This window comes from Hemicordylus capensis, chromosome 14 (genome assembly GCF_027244095.1).
Source record: "Hemicordylus capensis ecotype Gifberg chromosome 14, rHemCap1.1.pri, whole genome shotgun sequence".
NCBI classification, from domain to species: domain Eukaryota; kingdom Metazoa; phylum Chordata; class Lepidosauria; order Squamata; family Cordylidae; genus Hemicordylus; species Hemicordylus capensis.
Genome location: NC_069670.1, coordinates 8,350,728 through 8,371,961, shown reverse-complemented (window position 1 = coordinate 8,371,961; position 21,234 = coordinate 8,350,728). Strand labels below are relative to the sequence as shown.

The 21,234-nt window shown below is 59.9% G+C and overlaps 1 protein-coding gene across 5 annotated transcripts in view; it reads right to left on the bottom strand.

The window, feature by feature from the left end:
* Window positions 1–3,833: 3,833 nt before the first annotated feature.
* MEF2D (myocyte enhancer factor 2D) overlaps window positions 3,834–21,234 on the bottom strand; it is an 89,939-nt gene continuing 72,538 nt past the window's right edge. For 3 of the 5 annotated variants that reach the window (XM_053277873.1, XM_053277874.1, XM_053277872.1), the window contains 6 exons: window positions 19,108–19,318; window positions 16,544–16,600; window positions 10,959–11,146; window positions 8,263–8,389; window positions 5,141–5,336; window positions 3,834–4,263 (listed from right to left, as the gene is read on the bottom strand). In XM_053277873.1, coding sequence (XP_053133848.1) covers window positions 3,933–4,263; window positions 5,141–5,336; window positions 8,263–8,389; window positions 10,959–11,146; window positions 16,544–16,600; window positions 19,108–19,318 — 1,110 coding nt within the window. In that variant the 3' untranslated portion in view covers window positions 3,834–3,932. Of the gene's footprint in view, window positions 4,264–5,140; window positions 5,337–8,262; window positions 8,390–9,819; window positions 9,841–10,958; window positions 11,147–16,543; window positions 16,601–19,107; window positions 19,319–21,234 lie in introns of all 5 variants that reach the window. The other 2 variants (XM_053277870.1, XM_053277869.1) reach the window with 1 other exon arrangement.

Genomic DNA, 21,234 nt, shown 5'->3' with positions numbered 1-21,234 from the left:
TTTGTCTTTTTTTGTCTTTTTTGCAAATGCTTTTTTCTCTTCATGCATTGTACACTTTTTTGTAGCCTTTGAGAATAAATAAGCTCCATTTCCCCCCCACATCTCTAAAAACTGCAGCATTTTCAACTAAAGTCATTTTTTTTAAATCGTGCAATTTTGTGTTTCTTTGCAACACCCCCTTTTAAAAATGGAAAATATATATAATATATATATTTATATTTATATATAGATAACTTTTTAAAACTAAAACCCTATACAAACGCCAAAAAATTTTTTCTTCCCAAATTAAAAAAAAAATTATACACAATGTAACTGTCAACAGTACGGATGAACACGAGAAATAAAATTAAAAGATCTCGAGAAATATATTTATAGAAATACAAACATGGGTGTTGATTTCGTAGATTGTCATTCTTCTGCTTGTCTTTCAAAAATGAGGAGGAGGAGGAGGAGGAGGAGGAAGAGGAAGGGGAGAATGATACAGTCCCAGGGTGAAACAATGGATCACAATAACCCAGATGGAAAAGATGCACAACAAAGAGCCTCTTGTCTAAACAAGGATGCAGATGATGTGGGGCATCTCACATGCCGCCCGGGGAAAGTGGATTGGGGTAAGCCTCAACTCGCCTCTGAATTCCCGGCTGCCTTTCCCAGCCGGCTGGTGGCCCTTCTCCCTGCCCCCAGCCACGGCGTCTCTTTTCCAAGCTCCCCACTCGGCCCAGCTGGAAGCCACGAGACGTGGGTGAGCAGAAGGGCGCAGGAGCACAGGAGGGGGCCACGGGGCTCCCACCCCCAGGGGGGCTGCGGGAAGCTCCACGCAGGAGCAGACGCTGCCGGGCTCTTTGGAGCACAGGAGCAGGGAGACGGGGTGTCTGTGCCGGACAGCCGGAGAGGGAGCGACCCAACCGCAGGGCGGAGGAGAAACCTTTCCATGCCAAGGTGTGCAAAGTGCGGGGTGCGGAGGGCGGGGGCCAGAAGAGGGGAGCTTGTCTGGCTCTGGGAGGGCCCGGAAAGGCCCCCCCTCGGGGACAAACGCATGGTGGGAGGTGTGTGAATGCCAGAGACACACAGCCCACAGCAGGGCCTCGCTGCAGCTGTCAAAGGAAGGGCTGCGCCGAAGCCCGGGTAGAGAGGCAGGGCAGGCCCACCCAAAGGGGGCCGCGTCCTGCTCTGAAGGCGGTCTGTGGATCCCACCCCCACCCCCCCTCCGTCTCGGCCTGGCAATGCCCCGCTCCCTACCCTACTCTGCGGGGAGGGGGCTGTGACTGGGCAGCGAGTGGCAGCCTCCCACCCCACAGCCAGGTCCCTGCCCCAAGTGACTCCCAAGAGGACCCCCGCCCGCCTGTCCCACCAGGGCGCAGTCAAGAGAGCCAGAGACTCACGCGTGCAGGGCTCGGAGACCCCGGCCCTCTTGCCGAGAATGGACGTGAGCCAGCAGGGAGCCGTGCGAAACCCAACCCGAGGCTCCCCGCGCTGGGGAAATGGGCCTCCCTCCTCCGATGCCCCACCATTCCCTGCCGGGAACTCCCAAACAGCCCTTCAGTTCCAGATTCCTGAGCTAACGACACCCACCTCCTCCCTTTATTTTGTTCCCCACGGAGGGGCAGTGTAGACTTTCCTGTGGGGAAGGAGAGGGCAAAAGGGTGAGCCCCCACGCCCCCCCCCCACGCCTTTGCCAGTCCCAGCTCATTTGATTGGCGTGCCTTGAACTCTCAAGAGTCCTGCACAGACAGGGGCGACCCGTTTGGCAAAGTCCCACATGAGTGTGCGGAGACAGAAAGGGGGGACGCAAGCAGGAGCCCCTGAAGGGTGAGGACGAGAGTGTGTGGGGGGTGAAGAGGGGAAAGGGGGCACCCGGTGACGCTCGCTTCCCTTATGCACTGGAGCACAGGCCTGGGCAGTGGGGAGGGCGTCTTGGTCAGCTCTGGGGGAAACGGCGGACCTTTGCACGTGTCCCTTTTCCGCACCAAAAGATCCGGGCCGATTAATTGGTTAGTTTAATTGATTAAAACAACATCTTGATCCACCCCAAAAGATGACCTTCGATTCCTCAGGCAGCCAATGAAAAAAAATTAATACCAGCAATTATCAAAAACAAAAGCCAACCCGCCCCCTGCAGATGTTGCCGGGGGGTGGGGCGTTGGCTCTGGGGCAGAGCCTCCGCCCTTGGCAGACGGGGGGTCCCCAGTTCCCTCCCTGGCCGCAGCAGCAGCATCTCTGGCCTGCCACCTGGGAGAGACGCTGCCAGTCAGAGCAGACCAGCCTGAGCTAGACAGAGCCAGGGCCTGACTCGGGAGAAGGCCGCATCCTGGGTCCTTATGCTCCCTTCGTCTCCACAAAGGAAATATACTTTTCTTTCTTTATAGAGCAATGATTTCTCTCCGATCCATATTTATACATCTTCAATCAATTAAAACTTGAACCATTAACCAGCTGCCTTTAAAAATGCACGCGCAGGGGTGGGGGTGGGTGGGGAGGGGGGGGGACCAGGCCTGGCAAAACCGGAAAGCCACCTCGGGGGCAAGCAGAGGTTTCAACGCAAACGCCGAGTCCCTGCGAGCGGCACCCTGGGGGCCCTTCCCGTCAAGCGGGCTGATCTGCCGCTGCCGAGTGGTGCCTGGAAGGGGCTTGACGAGTTGGCCCGAAGCAGAGCACCCCCGGGGGTGAAGAGGCCGTGTCACTGCACGCCCCCCCCCGCGTCTCCCACTTGCAAGCCCCCCCTCTCTTGACCCGTTTCGGAAGTGCTTCCAAGAGGACGGCCGCCAAGGGAAGGGCCGGCTAGCCCACCCTTCTCCGCCTGACCTCCTCAGCTCGGTCACGCTTTCTCAAAGCCCCCCCCCACCGCGTGCCCCCTTAGCAAAAGCCAGGCGGCCTCAGGAGACCTTGACTGGCCACCCTGGGCGGGGTCCTCTCCCACCGCGGCTCCTCCTTGCACTGTCGGGCTCCCTCCCCACGTCGGCTGTGCCCACGACTCTCTGCCCCCCACCAGATCTGGGGAGCCATCCCTGAGGCAGCCTGAGGGTCCCAGAAGCTCCCCCATCGCCCAGGCGGTGTAACCTGGTCCCTGAGCCTTGACCGGCCAGTGGAGAACGGAGGGGGGGGCACTGAGCCAAAGGCCAGCGGAGAACAGCCCCCCCCCCGTTCCCTCCCAGCACAGGGACCAGGCGCCCCTCCGGTCTCCATCCAGCGAAAAAGCAAACCCTGTCCCCAGACGAGCCAACAGTTGGGAACCACCGGAGTGGAGAGAACCCCCCCCCCCCCGCCGCTCCTTAAAGCTACTCTGCTCGGCCCCAGCCACTGCTGACCCGGACAGCCACACTCCAGAATCACGGCCCCCCCCACCCCCGCCGACAGACACCCCCCAGGAGCGAAGCAGGTCCTGCCCCTGAGAGCCTGGCCCTTCCGGCCAACGGAGCACCGAGCTTGGCGGGTCAGACTGCTCGGCCCCCTGGCAGCCCTGGCCAAACCCCCAGGCGCCTGCCCCCTGGCTCGGCCCGGCCACCCTCCCCTCCCCTCCCCAAGGCACTCTTCTTCTGCTCTCGGAATCCGGACCCGGAGCGTCCCCACCGCGGGCCCCCTGCCCTCCCCTGCCCTCCCTCCAGACTAGCCCGGGGCCGGCCTTCCCACGGACGGGCGTCTGGCTGCCTGGCCACGGGGTTCGACCCTCCGATGCCGCCGCCGCCACGCAAGAGCCTTTGACGTACTGCATAAGGTCGCTAGAACGGACGCCTACAAAATCCTAAAGCTATTTCTCAGGCAGTTTATAATAAGCCCCCGCCCCGCCCCCACCCCCACGTGCCTCCCCCTCCCCAACCCCCTCCTCGCTCCCCCTGACCCCCGCCTCCCCCCCAGACACACACACACACACGTCGTGTGAGAGCCGGAAGCGACTCTGGAGTAGGGAGCAGGGCCCCCGGGGGGTGGGGGGGCGGCTATGTCACCCAGGCGTCCAAGCGCATGCGTTTGACGGACGGGTTCTCCCCGTCAGTCTCGGCAGTGGGCCTCAGCAGGCCGAGGGCGGATCCGAAGTCGCCCCCCCGGGGCTGGTCGTCTCGCTCGTTGCCCTCGTAGGAGCTGGCGTTGCTGCTGAGGCTGTCGACGGGCGAGCGTCCCGTGGGCTCATGCCGGGCCGGGTGAGGGAAGGAGGAGAGCGGCGTGGCCGTGTTGCGCTCCCGGTTGGGCGAGACGGGCTCCGACTTGATGCTGACGCTGGGGTTGGTGTTGACCGTCAAGGTGGTGGCGTGAGACAGGTGGCCGCCTTGTCTGCCGAGGGAAGCCGGTTAGGGTTAGGGTCTGCTTGCCAAGGTGGCCGGAGAAGCCCCAGGAAGAGCCCAGCTGCAGAAGCCGGGCCCTGAATAGGGCGGCGGCGGCAACAAGAGCGCCCCCCCTCCCTCCGTGGAAGAGAGTTCCTCTCCCTCCATGGAGTCTGTCCATGCAACAGGAGGGCCCCATTCCCAGACTCCTGATGAAAGCGTCCTCGGTACGGCGGGCGGAAGGCATCGGGCCCAAGAACAAAGCCAGGGCGGCCGATCAGGCGACAAGATGGTGGGTTGGGGTGGCGCTTGCCCAGGCGACAGCCAGATGGAAGGGGGTCCGAGCCACGGCAAGGAGAGCCACGGGACTGCCTCCAAAGGGGCGACCCCTCCCTGGAGGAAGCGCATGCTGGTGGAAGGGGAAGCAGGGCCGTCCCCAGGAGTGGGGGTCCCAAGTGACCCCCAAGTGACCTGCAGGGCTCCGGGGCCAGAGAGGCGTCACAGCCCCAATGGCAGAATGGGGCCCCCTTTTCAGTCTGGACTCCGCCTTCCCCTTCCCCCCCCCCAAAGTGCCCCGAACCGAAACGGCCACCAAGCCACCCCAGGGAGGCCCTCTAGCTGGGGCCCTCCTCCGGCTGCTCCACAGGCTGGTCTAAATCCGGGGTTCCCCGCCAGTGGCCCTCCAGTTGTTGCCGAGCCACACCTCCCACCGTGGATTGTGGCGGGGGGAGGGGGTGATGGGAGTTGTAGTGCAGCCAGATCGGGAGGACCACTGGTGGCGAGCCACGAGACTCCAGGCAAAGCCGTCTGATTCGCACGGTGTCCCGGGGCGGGGACTCCCCGGTTTGGCCCCAGCAACGCAGCCGCCGCCGCCACGCTGTACTTACATTAAATTACTGAGCGATACGGGGACCAGGTGCTGCTGCTGCTGCTGCTGTTGCTGCTGCTGCTGCTGCTGTTGTTGCTGTTGTTGTTGCTGCTGCAGGGGCTGCTGCTGCCAAGCAGAGAGGTTGCCCAGAGAGAGCCCCGTGGGCGAGCTGAACGCCGGGAGGGAGGAGAGCTCGGTGCTGGTCAGCTGATAGTCTGGCAAGAAAGGCGGGAGAGACGGGAAGCAGGTCAGCCGCTGGAAGCACCAGGGAACCAACCGGTGGCCAGGAAACCGAGGGGCAACCAAGGGAAGAAGGACTCTCCCCCACCCCCCCACCCACGCAGTGCACAATTAATCTGTGGAACTCTCTGCCACGGGATGTGCGGACGGCCACCCGCTTGGATGGCTTTGAGCGGCATTAGACAAATTCATGGGGGACCCCGATGGCTGCAGGCGACCTCCCTGGTCAGAGGCAGGACGCCTCCGGATCCCAGTGGCAGGAGAGGGGCCCTTCCTGGAGTTGCGTGGCTTCCCGGAGACACCTGTGGGCTACCGTGGGGAACAGGGAGCTGGGCCAGAGAGACCTCCGGCCTTAGGCCCAGTCAGCCAGGCGCTAGGAACGCAACTGCCGTCCCAGGGAGGGGGCCCAGTCGAGGTTTAGAGACAGGCAGGCCACTAGATGGGGCGAGAGGTCCGCGCTCACGGCCAGCAGGCACTACAGCCAGAGCTGCTTGGCTTTGCCTTGGGGGGGAGAGAGGCGGCCCCTCTGGACCCCTCTTGTGTGTGTGTGTGGGGGTGTTCCACCCAGTGGGCAACCTGGCCATTCCCCCCCCCAATCAACACAATGTCTCCACACAGCATCATTCCCAAGAGGGGGGTCCCCCTAGGAAAACCGAGGCCCTCCCCGGTGGACGCCACGCCCCCCCAGAGCCCCCTCGGGAGGCTACATGACAACGGCTTCCTCGGAGGCTGGCACTTGGCGGGGGGGGGGGGGCGCTGGCAAGCACTCCCTGCAAAGCAGGCAGCCAACGAGGTCACGGCCGGAGGCAGGCCGGGCCCCAGCGCCGAAACGGCTCCCCTCAGGACTCTGGGACTCCGGGACCCGGGAGCCGCCCTCCAGGGTTCCACGGCCTGTGAGATCCACCCGGGCCCAGATCCCGGTCCCTTCTCCCCAGAAAGGGAAGAACAAGGGACCAGAGCAAAGAGCTCCCCAGGGAGGGACCCAGGGCGGCCAGGCACCGCAGGCAGGCAGGCAGGCAGGGAGAGGGGGACGGGAAGGTGCCCCTTCGGAGATCTCCTCCCAGAGCCGGCCTCTGCCAGGATTTGGCACCCAGAGGGAACCACGGCGTGGCCCAATCCAGCCCGCACAGGACGCTGACAGCGAGGTGCTGATGGCCGCTGGCTTGGGGGGCTGGAGAAGGGGCCCGGACAAATCCATGGAGGGCAGGGCTATCCATGGCTGCGGGGCTGGGGGCCGTGGGCAAGAGGCCACCTCCAGCCCCAGAGGCAGGGCGGCCACCGCAGGAGGAGAGAGGGCATCACCTTCCTCTCGCAGGCCCCTGGTGGGCCACTCTGGGAGACAGGAGGCTGGACAAGACCGGCCTCCTCGGGCCTGACCCGGCAGGGCTCGTCTGATGGGCTCACTGCCCCACACTGAACAGGCCGTCTAGAAACGGAAGCACAGAACCATCGAGTGCCGGAGCTGGAAGGCTCCTTAAAGGTCTTCTAGTCCACCCCACCGGCTCACAGCAGGAAGCCTCAAGGCGCGCTTCTGGATCAGATCAGAGGGCCTGGCAGCCTGGCGTTGGGATCCTGACCGTGGCCAGCCAGGGGGCTTCAGGAAGGCCACAGACTTTTTATTTTATTTTAATTTTTTTACATGTTCTATCCCGCTCTTCCTCCCAGGAGCCCAGAGCGGTGTACTACAGACTTAGGTTTCTCCTCACAACAACCCTGTGAAGTAGGTGAGGCGGAGAGAGAAGGGACTGGCCCAGACTTCTTGTGTGTGTGGGGGGGGTGTGGAGTGGGGGGGGGCCCTTCCCAAAGCCTCTGACAAAGTGACAGGATTCCAGCGGGGGGGGGGGGGACGATAAAAGGCAGGAGCCTGTTTTTCCGCATTGCTCTCTGCTCTCGGGACAGCCGCACGCCCAGCCGGCTCAGCTCGGGCCCCCATCCGCGCTGCCTCCTGCCTCCTCATCAGCCTCCACACCCAACCCCTTCCAGGACACCCAGCAAGCTTCTCCGGCGCTCCCCAAACCGCTGGTTCCCAGGGGCCCCCCCCCCGCCCCCCACGCTGAGCTTCCAAGGCAGGGAAGGGGAGACATCCACCCCCCACCCCCCCGCCGGCCCCCGCCGGAGCCTCCCGAGTCCAACCCGGTTCCTCCCTCCAGGCGGCTCCGCCGTGGCCGGCTCCCTCCGGGCTGGAGGTGAGCACAAGGCGCCCCAAATAGTTGGCGGGTCCTGCAGCCGCCCGGCCCCAGCCCAGCCCATTCCTCCTTTGGGTGTCTCCAGTTTCTGTCACCCCCCACCCCACCCGACCCTCCTTCAGCTGTCGAAACCCGCTGGAGAGCCAAGGCGGAGCAGCTGCTCCGGTCCCTGGGAAATGTGCGGGCCCGCCCCCCAGGAGTGGGGCAGGAACCGGCCAGAGCCACGTCGAGGGCGCCAAGGCCAGCGAGATCCAGCCCGGCGCTTGACAACCCAGGGAGGGCCCGGCTGGAGGCCTCTAGCTCAGAAAAGCGGCCCAGAGGTTGGCAGCAGCCAGACAGCGCTGGGTTCCCTTGGAAAAACCGGCCTGCTTGCCTGCATCGGGGGCCAAGTCCCGTCCCTGGCACCCCCCGAGACGCTGGCCACGGGCAGGAGGGTCTGTCTGGAGGTGCTGCCGGGGGGGGAACGGGGAACCTCCTGCACGCTCTGCCCAGAGCGGATTCCCCACCTCGCAGGGCTCACACGCCAGTCTCCCATCCAAATGCAAACCAGGGTGGACCCTGCTTAGCAAAGGGGGACGCGATCCGTGCTCGCTGCCACAAGCCCAGCCCTCCTCCCACGGAGAGCCCTGAGCAGCCCACGGGTGCCGTGCCATGTAGCCAGGCCCCCGGGGTTTGGGCGGAAGCGGGGAGGGGGGCCCTCGCGGTGTGTCTGTACCTGTGCTGTAGGCCGTGGGCATCGCGGAGAAGGGCAGGCCCTGCGTGAGGAGGCTCGGGGTGGCCACCGAAACCACCGGCGTGGTCAGCGCGTGAGTCGCTTGAGAGACCACAAGCCTCTGTGTGTTCTGCGGGGGGAAGAGAGAGACCCAGAGAGAAGGGAGAGGGGGGTCATCGGGGGAGCTCTGGGCAGGGGGGCCTGGCCCCCCCCTCCGACACACGGTCCCAAGCCCCGATTCGGCAGGGGAGGAAAACGCAACCAGCTTCCGGGCCTCTGCCTCGGACGGGACGAGGGACAGACACGGGCCGTGTCTATGGTGCGCGTCCACGTGGGGGCCACACAACATGGTGTCTGCACCGTTTGATGGGGGGGTGCCCTGTCCCCCCCACACACACAGACACACAGACACACACACACCAGGCAGCCCTCCGTCATCCAGGCAGGAACAGCAAAGCAGCCCTTGACCTCTGGCTTGGCATGGCTGGGGTCTCTCGTCTCTGGCCTCCCCTGTGCTTGCAACACATGCGCACACAGGCAGACATGCGCATGTGCACACACACACACACACACACACACACACACCCTACAAGCCCCTCCTCTTCTCATTCTTTTTGCAGACAGCATTTCTTTCTCGGCACTTCTCCGCCTGAAGCTCCTCTCCTTGTTCCGTGCACAGAATTCACACCAACGGGGGGGGGGGGCAGGCAGATGAGCAAAGCAGGGCAAGGAGGAGGGCAGGTGGGGGCAGAGAGGAAACCGCAGGGGAGGGGGGCATGCAGAGCCATGTGGGAGGCAACCCCCCCCCAGCCCACCCACCCCCCGCCTTGAGTCCATGCAGTCTGGCGACAGCAAGAGGGAGGGGCAGGGCAGTGGCGACCAGGCCCGTCTTGGCCTCCTTCCCAGCCAGGAGAGCGGACGGGGGCTGCCTGCCAAGGACAAGGAACTCTCCCTGGCCCCCACCCCTCACCTGTGGGGCACACAATATCTATGCCGCGGCTCCACTGGAACATAGGAACAGAGGAAGCTGCCGTATACTGAGTCAGACCATTGGTCTATCTAGCTCAGTATTGTCTTCACAGACTGGCAGTGGCTTCTCCCAGGTTGCAGGCAGGAGTCTCTCTCAGCCCGATCTTGGAGATGCTGCTGCCAGGGAGGGGACTCGGAACCTCCTAGCTGCTCTTCCCAGAGCGGCTCCATTATCCCCAAAGAAGGGGGAGATCTTACGGTGCTGACACTCCTAGTCTCCCTTTCATATGCAACCAGGGCAGACCCTGCTTAGCTCAGGGGACCAGTCAGGCTGGCTACTACCAGGCCAGTTCTCTTCCTCTGGCATCCAGTTGGGAGAGGGCAAGTTGGCAACCCACCTCCTGGCCGCATTGGGGCACATTTAGCCTGGATTTTAAAAAGTTTCATCCTCCTCCAGCAAACCCCCCCCCCATTTCCAGGGAGCAGACCTGTCTCACCCCACCAAGAAGAATGCTGTTAAAGGGGACAAAAGAAATTCAAACAGAAGCACAAACACACAGACACCCACAGACACACTCGGGGGAAACTCACCAGATCCATGTGCTCCTCCGTCTGGGTGCAGAAGAGAAATGAAATCAAGGGAAGTGATTAAGTTCGGCCCTGAATGTGGATACTGTTTGAATGTGGGGCTAACATGTCCGCTCCCTGAAGAGGGGGTGTCAGAAATTCAAGGGCTTGTGCTGTGGAACTGTTCAAGTGCCACCTCAGAAGAGGTATTCCCTCCTGCATGAGAGAGGACAGAACACCTCTTCTAATGAGAGGCATTCCCTCCTGTGCAGGAAGAGGCATTCCCTCCCGTGCAGGCATCCCCATTCTTCCTAAGGTTATTCTCACAGCAAACCACACCCATCTAAAAACAATAATATTCCTGTTCTACTTTCCCCACACACCTCTCAGGAATTATCTGGTGATCCTCACAACGGAGTCTGATTATTCCCATATTACCTGCAATCTGTAGCTCAAGCTGTCACCCACTCTCCTATGCCAGCTCCCACAAACAAGGCAAGCTTTCTTGTTTGGAGCCATTCTACAAGCCAGCGTATGCAGATTTAATTTCAAAGCCAACCAATTCACCAACTAAACCCCTTAGAGGAGTCAGGCTTTTTTTGATTCGGGCAGGTGACCTGTTCGGCACACTTATCTGGGAGAGCGGATCTGAGAGGTCTGCTCAGTCAGCCTAAACGTTTGCCCAGCACATAACGGATGCCCTCGATTACAACCTCCTGGGCGGCAGCAGGGTGGGATTCGCCTTGGGGCAATCCACCCGACTGGCACTCGGGGAGGAGATGCGACCTCCCCCAGGTGGGGGAACTGGCCGCACTCCCAGCTGGTGAGGATGGAGTGAGCCTGCCACGTGCCACGAGGCCGAAGGCGGGGAGCTCCCTCGCCTGCCAAGCCCAGCTGGGGATCGGGGCCCCTGGGCACGCTCCTCCGGGCACACCGTCCAGCTCCCGGCCTCCGCTCCTCGGCCACCCCCACGGGAGCGCAGCCAGCAACCCTCCTTGGGGGTGGGACGCTTCTCCTGGCGAATCCGGCCCGGCGGTGCAGGCTCTGCGCCCACAAGGAGGCCAGGGAGGTGGGGGGGAGAGATCGGCCCACAAGCCTCCTGTGGGGGGGGGGGAGGGGGGGAGAAGGGCGGCCCCATCCTGGCCCTCCCCGCGGGGACTCACCAAGTGATGCATCAGCCCCTTGCCGCTGGGTGAGGTAATGACGCGCAGGTCCGGCTTGCGGCTGTTGGCGGCCAGCTGAGCGCTGTGGGGGGGCGGCGGCGATTTCGCCGGGATGACCTTGCCCAAGCTGTTGCCGTTGGAGACCGGGAGGAGGCCCGGAGAGGCCCTGGCGCTGACGTAGCCGTTCCCTGGGGGGAGAGAAGCCGGAGGGGCTCGGTGTCCGAAGCGGAGGCATCCCGGAGGCCGGCCAGAAGCAGGCGGCCGTACTGTACGCTTGCTCGGCACTGGGCCGATCTGGTCCTAATAAACGGGGTGCTCGCCTTCAGCAGCAGGGCCCCCGCCTCTCTCACCCCACCGACCGCACAGCTACACCTGGCGGCGCTCTTAGAGGCTTGGAAGGACTCCAAGTGGGAAGGGACCCCAGAGGTCTTCTAGAGGAGCCCCTGCTCCGTGCGGGAATCTGCGGCAGCATCCCTGGCAGGTGGTTGGGAGACCAACCTGGAGGAAGTGTTGGGGGCTGGTCTGTTTTGCAGAGTTGCCTGTAAATATTATCCCAGAGCTCTGCTTTTTTGCAGAATTGTTACGGTTCGTTTGCTGGGATGGTAAACGTTCAGCCCCGAGTAGCAAAACATCGGCCCGTAATTGACGCCATCAAGTCAGCACTGAGCTTTGCTGCTTTTGACTGACACGGCCACACTCTGCAGCCCAAACTAGTACGCTCCCTCCCTCCCTCTCCTTGTGTTCCTTTTGCGAGTGGGAGCCCCTTGGGGCAGGGACCCCTCTTCAGGCCCTCTTTCGGCACACAGCTGGGGAAGCAAGAGGCACCTTGGAAAGGGGGGACTCTCTTCTCTTGCAGAGGGTCGAGCAACTGGCCCAGCCCAGCCCAGGGGGAGAGGTCCCCCTTCTGTTTCTGTGGGCTGCTCCACAAGGTCTCCGCTGCCCCCCCGCCCCGGCTCCCCTCCTGCTTCCCTGCTCCTGTTTCCTGGAATGAGGGGAATGCTGGGTGACGTCAATGCTGACATTCAGGGCCCCGCCAAGCTACAGGCTGGAACAGCCGCTCGCAGCAGCTGACACGGGGGCTGCTTGGGGGAGAGGACAGAAGCCGGGCGGCGGGGGGGGGGGCAGGGGGGGAGTTGCCTGGGCCTCTGATTGACAGGGGCAGCATTTCAGGAGCTGAGTGAGAGGCCGTGACATGGTGTCCCCTTCTTCCCTTGGGTTCTCCAGCCACCGACCCACAGGGTGCCCCAGTCCCCAGAGCCTGATGGGCTGCAGCAGCCCGCCCGATAGCCCATCTCTCACCCTTCCTTCGCTTGGCTGCAAGGCGGCCATAACGCCTTCCCTTTTTCACCTGGCCTTTGGAATCTCCCGTCAGAATGGTTGTCCCCAAACTTGGGTCCCTGAATGCCGTTGGACTACAGATCCCATCATCCCAAAGGCATTGTGGCTGGCGCTGATGGGAGCTGTAGTCCAACAGCCTCTGGGGACCCAAGCTCGAGAACCTCTGCCTTAGCGGGAATCTCCCAACAGGCTGGTCTTTGGTATATCCTCGTCAGCTTCACGGATTTTAAAAACATTTTAAATGTTTTTTTGCTCTCCGTTGGTGCAAGCCACTTTGAATGCATATTGGGGAAAGTGGCGTAGAATTTTTAAAGATAGCGCAGTCACCCAATGCAAGGAAGATACACTTTGCATGTCAATTTTATTTTAACATTTATATCTTGCTTTTCCTTCAAGGAGCCTAGAACAATGTGCATGGTTATTTTTGTCCTCACACCAACCCTGTGAGGTAGGTTAGGCTGAGAGTTCCGTGACTGGCCCAGAGTCACCCAGTGCGTTCCATAGCTGAACGGGGATTTGAACTCAGGTCTCCCCTGTCCTAGTCCAGCACTCTAACCACTACACCACACTGGTCCTCAGTGTATTTTATTAATTTATAACATTTAATTTTTTATTATATTACTATATAATTATAGTAATACAAGTTAATTTAAGGTTGCACTAATTTATATCCTGCTTTTCCTGCACAGAACTGAACTCAAGGCAGCCTTATGCTCAGAATAAAGTTGGAAGGAGTAAAAGGAAGTGTTCTGGATCACGGAGGATTCTTTCTGTGTTTAAGTCTGACCGCTGCTAACTTAGCAAAGAGGCACCTTTGAACGTGGCGATTCTCTGTATTGAGCAGGGGGAGAGCAACTGGCCCTCTCCACCCCCAGCACAGCACCCTTCCAGTGGCTGTTGCTGGGGTCTCTCTGGTGTTTCTTTTTAGACTGTGAGCCCTTTGGGGACAGGGAGCCATCTTATTTATTTGTTTGTTATTTCTCTGTGTAAACCGCCCTGAGCCATTTTTGGAAGGGCGATATAGAAATCAATCAATCAATCAATCAATTGAATGAATGGATTTGTGAAGCCAGCAGGCGGCAGTAGCAGCAGCATATGCCCTCCTGTGTGGGGCCGCCTCTTTGTCTGGGGCGGGGGGGGGAGAGCAAGGGAGGGCAGATTGAGCCAGCACCATCGAATCCAAGGGAGGGGGGTGCTCCCAGGTAAGTGCGTATAGGATCGCAGGTGTTGCCCCCACCCCTGGAAAAAAGGCCCGGGGATGCCCTTGCTCTTCAGACAGGCAAATAAAAGCTGCTGCCCAACGCAGCACGGCCCCTTTGAAGCGGATTTTGAAAACCAGGCCATGTAGCGGATTCGTTGATTAAATGTTGCTGCAGCCAAAGAAACAGACAGAGACCACCTTTCTCCGCTTGGGGAGACCCTCCAAGCCAAGCAGCCCACAAGCCAGGCCCCCACATTGGGGCCAGCAGGGCCATCTCAGGGGACGAATGCTCACAGCGCCTTTGGGCAACGGTGGCCAGGGGAGAGCAGGCTCCCTCGGTGTGCTCCCCCTTTCCTTATCCTGACCCCCCAAAGGGTTAAGGTCAAAGTGCAGCCTTTTTCGCTCAGCGGGGAGGGTCGGGGGCGGGGAGGGTCTCCACGGACAAAGGGCTGCCCGTTCCCACTCTTCTGGCAAAAGGGCGGCCGTCCCATAGTCCTCTTGGGGTTCTAAAACTTCTCAAAGCTTTGAAGAAGCTCAAGGTCCGTCTCCAGTTACCACCAGTACGTCTGGTGGCGACTCGGAGCTGGGCCTTTTCTGGAGCTGCTCCTGGGCTGTGGAATGCACTCCCGGCAGATCTCCGCCGTTTAGGCTCGCGGTCGGCCTTTAAGAGAGCCCTAAGAGAACCTATTTGTTTGGCCTGGCCTTCCAAGGCTTGTAAAGTGGTTTGTTTTGTTTTAAGTGTCTGAATTAGTTTTAAATGGTTTAAATGGCTGTTGAATTGTTTTTATATTGTTTTTAGCACTGTGCTTTGAATTGTGTGTTTTTATGTCTTTTTAAAAAGTTGTTGTACACCGCCCAGAGTCTCTGGATGGGGCGGTTTAGAAATGAAAGGAAAGGAAAGGAATAAGCAAGCCATGGCCCAGGTGGGCCACTGCAGGCCCAGGGTCAGGGCCATCCAAGGCCACTGAGAGCTGAGGCCGATGGGCAACCCGACCCCCTCTTCTCTCTCTCTCTCGCCATCAAGAGTCACCAGGCGCACTGGTCCCCCAGCAGAGAGGGCGCATGCTCCAGAGTCCCTCCCCTGGCTCCCTGCTGGGCAAGACGGTCCAGCCCCTCCCTGACTGCAGCCCCCCCTCCCACCCCCACCCCCGGACATGGTGGGGCCTTCCATCCTCAGCACAGGCCAAGGGGGCCCCTCCAGGTCTCCCGGAGCCCGACGAAGAGGAAGCCGCTCTCTCTCCCTCTTACGGAGCCCCCCTCCTCCCAGGTGGCTGCAGGCAATTGAGCGGGGCGGGAAATCCCTAACCTCCTGTAATGACGGCAGTGGGAGAACTGGAGTGGGTGAGGCTTGAGCCTCACCCAACAGGAAAAGCGCCCCCCCCAATAAAAAATCCTCTCCTCCAGACCACGAGGAGAGCCACACGAGGCCGCCGCTGCCGCCGCCACCTCCGAGTTCCCATCTCCAGGCCAGGGTGTCTCCGCAGCCAATTAGAGCCACCCCAGCCCCCCCCTCGGCAGGCACTCATTAACGCAATCAGCGAGACATTTCAAGCAGGGATTCGGGCCACATTTCTGAAGCAGCCCGGAACAGCCCTGCCTTTGAACAAGGACTTTTAAAAATAAAAAGGGGCCGGGCCGGGAACCTGACAAGGTCAGTGAAGCAACCGGCAGCTCAGCCGCGCAGCCTCTAATTAGAACCGGGGCAGAAAAACTGGCTCGTCTGGACTGCCACACAGCCGGGTCCGCCCCCACCTTCTCTCGCAGGGCAGATTCTCAGAGCGGGTAATTACGTCCGCCTCGCAGATAAGTTTTTCCAGGGAGCTTTTCCTAGCCGCTAGCATTCCCCATTTGTGCCTTTGCTCTATTTTTAAACGGCATTGTTTGGAGAAGGCGCTTTGGGGGTTTACGGGGCTTTAACGATATGACTGGGGTGGGGGGGCTTTGGGGGGAAATTGCTTTGCATGTTTGACAGAAAGAGGCATCTATGGAATACATACAAGGGTCACGGCAGGATGAAAAACATCTTGGCTGATCAATCATAGGAGTTTTAGGCAATTACCCCATTAATTAATGTTACTGATGAAACCTGCATCAGTTTACATCAGAGGAAGAATCATTCGACAGGAAAAAATACTTCTCTTTGTCTTCAGCTGATGAGAGGCATCTTAGAGGAGGCATCCTCCTTTCTCTCAGAGAAGGGAGACGCTCTTCCCAAGACAGCAGTTTTGATATGGACTTGTATTAATCACCATTCAGAACATTAACATCTGCCCTCTGATGGGCAATCAAGGTGCTTTTAATCAACCAATCGGACGGATTAATTGACTAAATGCCACAGGCCTAACAGAGAGAGGCGTACAGAGAGAGAAAAGAAGGCCAAGAGGAAAGAAGAGAGCCGTCCTCAACTCCCTGAAGGGGCCGCCCCATCGAGGAAAGAGAGACCTAGTTATCTCTTGCTCCTGAGGGCAGGGCCAGGACTAAAGGGTTGAAAGGGCAAGGAAGCAGATTCCGGCAGGACATCAGGAAGAATTGGCTGGCTAGAAGAGCTGTTGGCCAGTGGAACTCCCTCCGGAAGACAGAGTCCGACTCTTGGTCTACCTAGCTCAGGGTGGTCTACACTGACCGGCAGCAGCTCTCCATGGTTTCCGGCAGGCGTCTCTCCCAGACCTACCTGGAGATACTGCCAGGGAGGCATTCTGTATGCAAGCAGATGCTCTGCCACGGAGCGGCGGCCTCATCCCCTAAAGGGAATATCTTCCGGGGCTCACACGTGTAGTCTCCCATTCAAAGGCAAACCAAGGCAGGCCCTGCTTAGCAAACAGGATAATCCATGCTTGCTCCCACCAGACCTTGCTCCACCTCCTCCTCCTGCCTTGATCCTGTGGGGTGTCTCCAACAGAGCGGCAGGTTGGGTCCCGAGGTCTACAGCCTTCGCACCCCGGCTGGTAAAAGCAAGGCTTCCCCGAGTGCTCCGGTGAGCCTGCATCTCAGTGCCCTCCACACTCCCCGGTCTGGCTACAGGCTCGCCCCTTTTGCGCCCACTCACCGACGGGACTTGGGCAGGCTCCGTTTGTGTTGTTGAGGTCCCCTCCAAGCATCGCCCCTGAGAGGAAACAATGGGCAGAGTTAAGGATGAACACAGGGAAGCATTCCAGCAGACCGACAACGGCCTTGGGGCATCCTACATCACATGGTTCTGTCATGTGCCTCGACTGGCTGTCATTGGGCAACCTGGGAGAAGCTGCCCTGTCTCAAGCCCCGCCTCCAGCGGGGAATAGGAAGGCGCCCACCTCACTGGGCTGTTGTGAAGACTATGGGGGCGGCGGGGGGGGGGGAGGCAGACTACCGGCTCTAAGTGCTGGCTTACTGCGGTGTGAATGGGACCACCCATGAAACTGGCCGGCCGTCCCTGTCCACATACAAAAAACGGCCAAATTCTGCCTTTGGAGAGCGGAGAACTCCTTTCATTTATCTATTTTGGAAGCCCACCTCAGAGAATCTTTCCCAGTCTTTTCTATCGCGCCCGAGAGAGAGGCATAAAGTGCCCCGGGGAACCCCAGAACAGGCTGGTTTGCCAAACGCCAGCACGGCTTGGCCACTTCCCCTCCAAACCCAAGGAATCCCGTCTGCCTGCGTGAGGACCCGGCGTCCGCCTGCTGCAAGGAGGTCTCCTCCTCGGCCATTGGCTCAGCTTCAGAGGCGTCAGCGGAATGTTTCGGGGCATTCCAACTGCTCCAAGGTTGGCAACCAATGTCAGCACGCAAGGACTAAGGACAGATGGGTGCGGGTGCTGTTGGGCGAGGCGGGGGGGAGAGGCGGATTAGGCAACCCTCTTGAAACACTGGTCAACTGTGAGGCTTGTGTGCGGAGCAGAGGCGGCAGCAGAGATGCAACTTGCATGGCGCCAGAAGATGGATAAAGTGGCTAACCCTAACCTCTTGGTATTGGAAAACGGGGAACTGGTTCAACTTCGTTCACCCATCCAGTTTGGCTTTCCAGAGCAGGGGCTCCCAAGAGGAGTCCCCAGATATTGTCCGACTACAACTCCCATCGCCAAAGGCCACTGTGGCTAGGGGTGATGGGAACTGTAGTCCAGCAACATCTGGGGACCCAAACTCAGCAACACCAGCTCTAAAGGGTTAGCCAAACCAGATACTTTTCACACCAAAGCCTTATCCACACGTTACATTCCACACAGGTGCAATCAGTGTACAGGACACAGGCAGACAGATCTGTACGCACATGCAGTTATTCATGTATTACAGCTCCCTTCTGAAGCCTGCATGGCGGGTGGAGGGGGGGAGCACAAGTGAACACAAGTTCACTTCTAAAACAACATACACCAAGGTCGCTCAAACAACCCAAAACTGGGCAGGGCAAGTGTCCGACCCAAGTGTGGGAGCTCGGTTGTGTGAATGACCTCGGAGAGCCATTCACAGGAAAAGCGCACTTGTGGACAGACACCTCCCCCGCACGTACAAAGAATGCCTGGACAGAATTTGTCAAGGAGAATTTAAGTCAAGGAAAACAAGGTTTCTTGTTTTCATGCGGGTTTTTAAAAAATGTAAACTGCTTTCGGTAAAAATTGTTTTTGGAAAAGCAGTTTAGGAATCCATGATATATTTTGAAGAATCTGTTTGTTTGTTTATGCAAAGCCAAGCCATACTTTCCAGTGACTGACAGGTACCAAATTTTGCATACACAATCCTGCCACTTAAAGTAGCTGTGTGCATTACTTATTACACTAGAATATGCTTGGCAACATGTTTAATTATTATTAATACTTAGCAGAAATTCTGGATTAATCATCTTATTGGTATTATTAGTGTTCTCAACAGATTCTTAACACTCAACAATCAGATCGATAATTCCAAAACAACATAATGCCCAAGAAAAGCAGAAGACCTTTCTCAAATTCAAATTTGCCATGATTCAAATCTGCCATATACGGCTAGGATACGATAAAACGAATATTGTTCAAAGTGGCCATCGTGCAAATTTCAAACTGTTTTCCTGAACTTCCCCAGAAGTGTGATCTCCACAACGTGACTTTGCCCAGTCAGTGACGGGCCTCACCGGCTAACCCTAAACCAGAGGAAGGAAGCAAACAAGTGAGGTCCCCTCTTGGGCCCCAAACGGCACAGCTGTAGCTCAGTGGGGCCGCAGAGGCTGCGTGGCAGAGAATCGGCTTGGCCTGCAGGAAGCCCCCGGCCCAGGCCCTGGCGGCAGCAGCCTCTCCAGGGAGGGCTGGGAGAGGAGACCCCTGCCTGGAACCTGAGAGAGCTGCTGCCAGTCAGAGCTGGCAATACTGAGCTAGACGAGCCGAGGGCCTGACTCAGCATTTCTGTCCTTCGACACCACCAGACGGTCCTCCGTGTGAACCCACAGCCCAGTGTGCCGATAACAGAAGCCACCAGTGAGTCGCTAAGGGGAGCTCCCTGCCCTCTTTGCCACCTTCGTTGGGGGATTACTTCTCGCTTGGGGGGGGGGAAGGTCATGTTTGGAACCATTGGTTCAGGGGGGGCTAACAAACAAAGAGGGGGTGGTCGTGGCTGTGGCTTCCATGGCTGCCGCGAAGGACCCGTTTGGCTCGGAAGGGAGGGGCGTCACCTGCGCTGGCCGGGCGCTGCGGGAGTCCCGGGGAGACGGTGTTCCTCTGCAGGGCGGGCTGAGGCGGCGAGAGGAGGCGGGGGTCCGTCAGCGAGGTGGTCACCAGGGACTGGGTCACCAGAGAGCCCCCCGGGCTGCTGAACTGCAGGCTGCTCTGGTTGGTCACGGGAACCGTCACGGGCATGGCAAAGTTGGGCGCCGGCACTGCGGACTGAGCGAGAGAGAGCGAGAGGCATTTTCCCGGGCGGAGGCAGCAGCCGCTGTGGGGTGTGCCCCACGTGGAAGGCGCAACTCCAGACGAGCACCCCCCCTCCCACCCCCACACACACCCCGCAGGCCAAGGCAGTCCTGATGCTTCCTTCAGGGGCGTCCGCAGAGCTTGGACTAGACCCTCCGCCAGCCCAGCCAGAAATGGGCTTTGGCCACAGAGGACGGGGATGGGAGCCCCCGATTCAAGCACACACACACACACACGCACACCCCACATGCTAGCAGCTGCTGCATCCAGGCCCCCAGCATGATCAGCGGCTCGACTGTCAGAAGCGAGGAGGAGGAGCCGGGGGGGGGAGGGAGAGGCGCTGGGCGCTGGGCAGGGAAGCCGGGAGGGGAGGTGGGCACAGGCAGAGACCGGCAGGAGGGCGGAGGGCTGGGCCAGGGGGCTCGCTTGCCCCTTCCCTTCTCTCCCCTGCCAGCCCCGGGCGCAGCGGGCCAAGGGACCACCAGAGGCCAAGGGATCGCCTCCTGGGCACGGAGCAGCAGCCAAGCCCCCAGGCACTCAGACCCCTGGGCAAGGACGGCACCTGGCACACTGGCCCCAAGGGGTGGGGGTCAGCGAGGCCGGCCCCTTCCAAGGAACAGGAGGACAAGCAGCCCCAGGGCGGCCGGCTCTGCTCCCTCCTCCGGACAAGCCCGCGGTCATCTGGGTGGCCGCCAGAGTGGGCCCCAGCGAGCACCCCAGAGGGTCTCCAAGGGGAAGCCCCGGCAGGAGTGTCAGGACTCCGGGGTGCCAGAGGCTCCAGGGGGCCCTTCACTGCCCAAGAAGCCCTGATTCCACTCCACTCACGGGAATGAACGGGCAACTCCTTGGCCTGGGAAGTCTGGGGACCCTCACCCAACCCACACGGCTCAAGGCGATCTGCAGGCATAGAAACCACCACCGCCCATTCAATTAAATAACCCATGAAAACCCTACTGAAATTTTTTTTAAAAAAACCCAAACCACGTAAAAGCCACTGAAGGCCAGGCTTGAAACAAAGCCAAATGCCTTGTCCTGGGGGCTGCTCGAAGGGCTGCGCACGGTCCTGAGCCCTGGATCTCTCAAGGGGGTTGCCTTCCACTGCCCAGGAATGACTACGACAGATCGGCCCGCGAACCAGCGTGCCCGGTAAGAGGGATTCCCAGATGCTGTTGACTACAACTCCCATCATCCCCAGCTGCAATGGCCTTTGGCTGGGGATGATGGGAGTGGCAGTCCACCACATCTGGGGATCCCTGTGAGAGGGGACGCTGGTGCGGGCGATTTCCTCCTGGCCCAGCGTGCATCTAATAGCTTCTCCTCGTCGTCGTTCTTACTACCGCCATTAAGAAGCCAGTGCCGCTGAGCATGTGCAGAGTCCCTTCCCCTTTCGACAGCCAGCCCGAAGTCCGCCGCCGTTAGCACGAGCAGGAAAAGCCTCCCGGAAGCTCTGTTTCCATCGCAACAGATGCTCCCCAGAAAGCGGCGCGGCCCTGCGCAGGCTCCTTTGCCGCGAGGAGGGTCAGGCGGAGGCCAGCCCTCCCGGGAGGTGCTGGAGAGCACTCCCGAGGGTCCTCGTCCGCACATGCTCCCCCGGAGGCCTGCCGAGGCCGGGGTGCGCCCGAGCGCCACCATGGCCCGCCGCGTCCCTGGGCAACCGGGCGCACACGCGGCCTTCTTCCCGGCACCTTGTGGCCTTCGCCCTCGGGGTGCAAATCAGCCGGGGCTCCGTGAAAGCCAAACCATGCACAAATCCCCTCCCCAGAATATATATATATATTCGATATATTTCCCCCTCATGGGTGGAGTGGCCAACTTTTGCTCTCAAAAGGGTCTGTGATCCGGGCCTCTGCTCCTTTTGTGGAGGGAACCAGTGATGAGTGGGGTTCGTT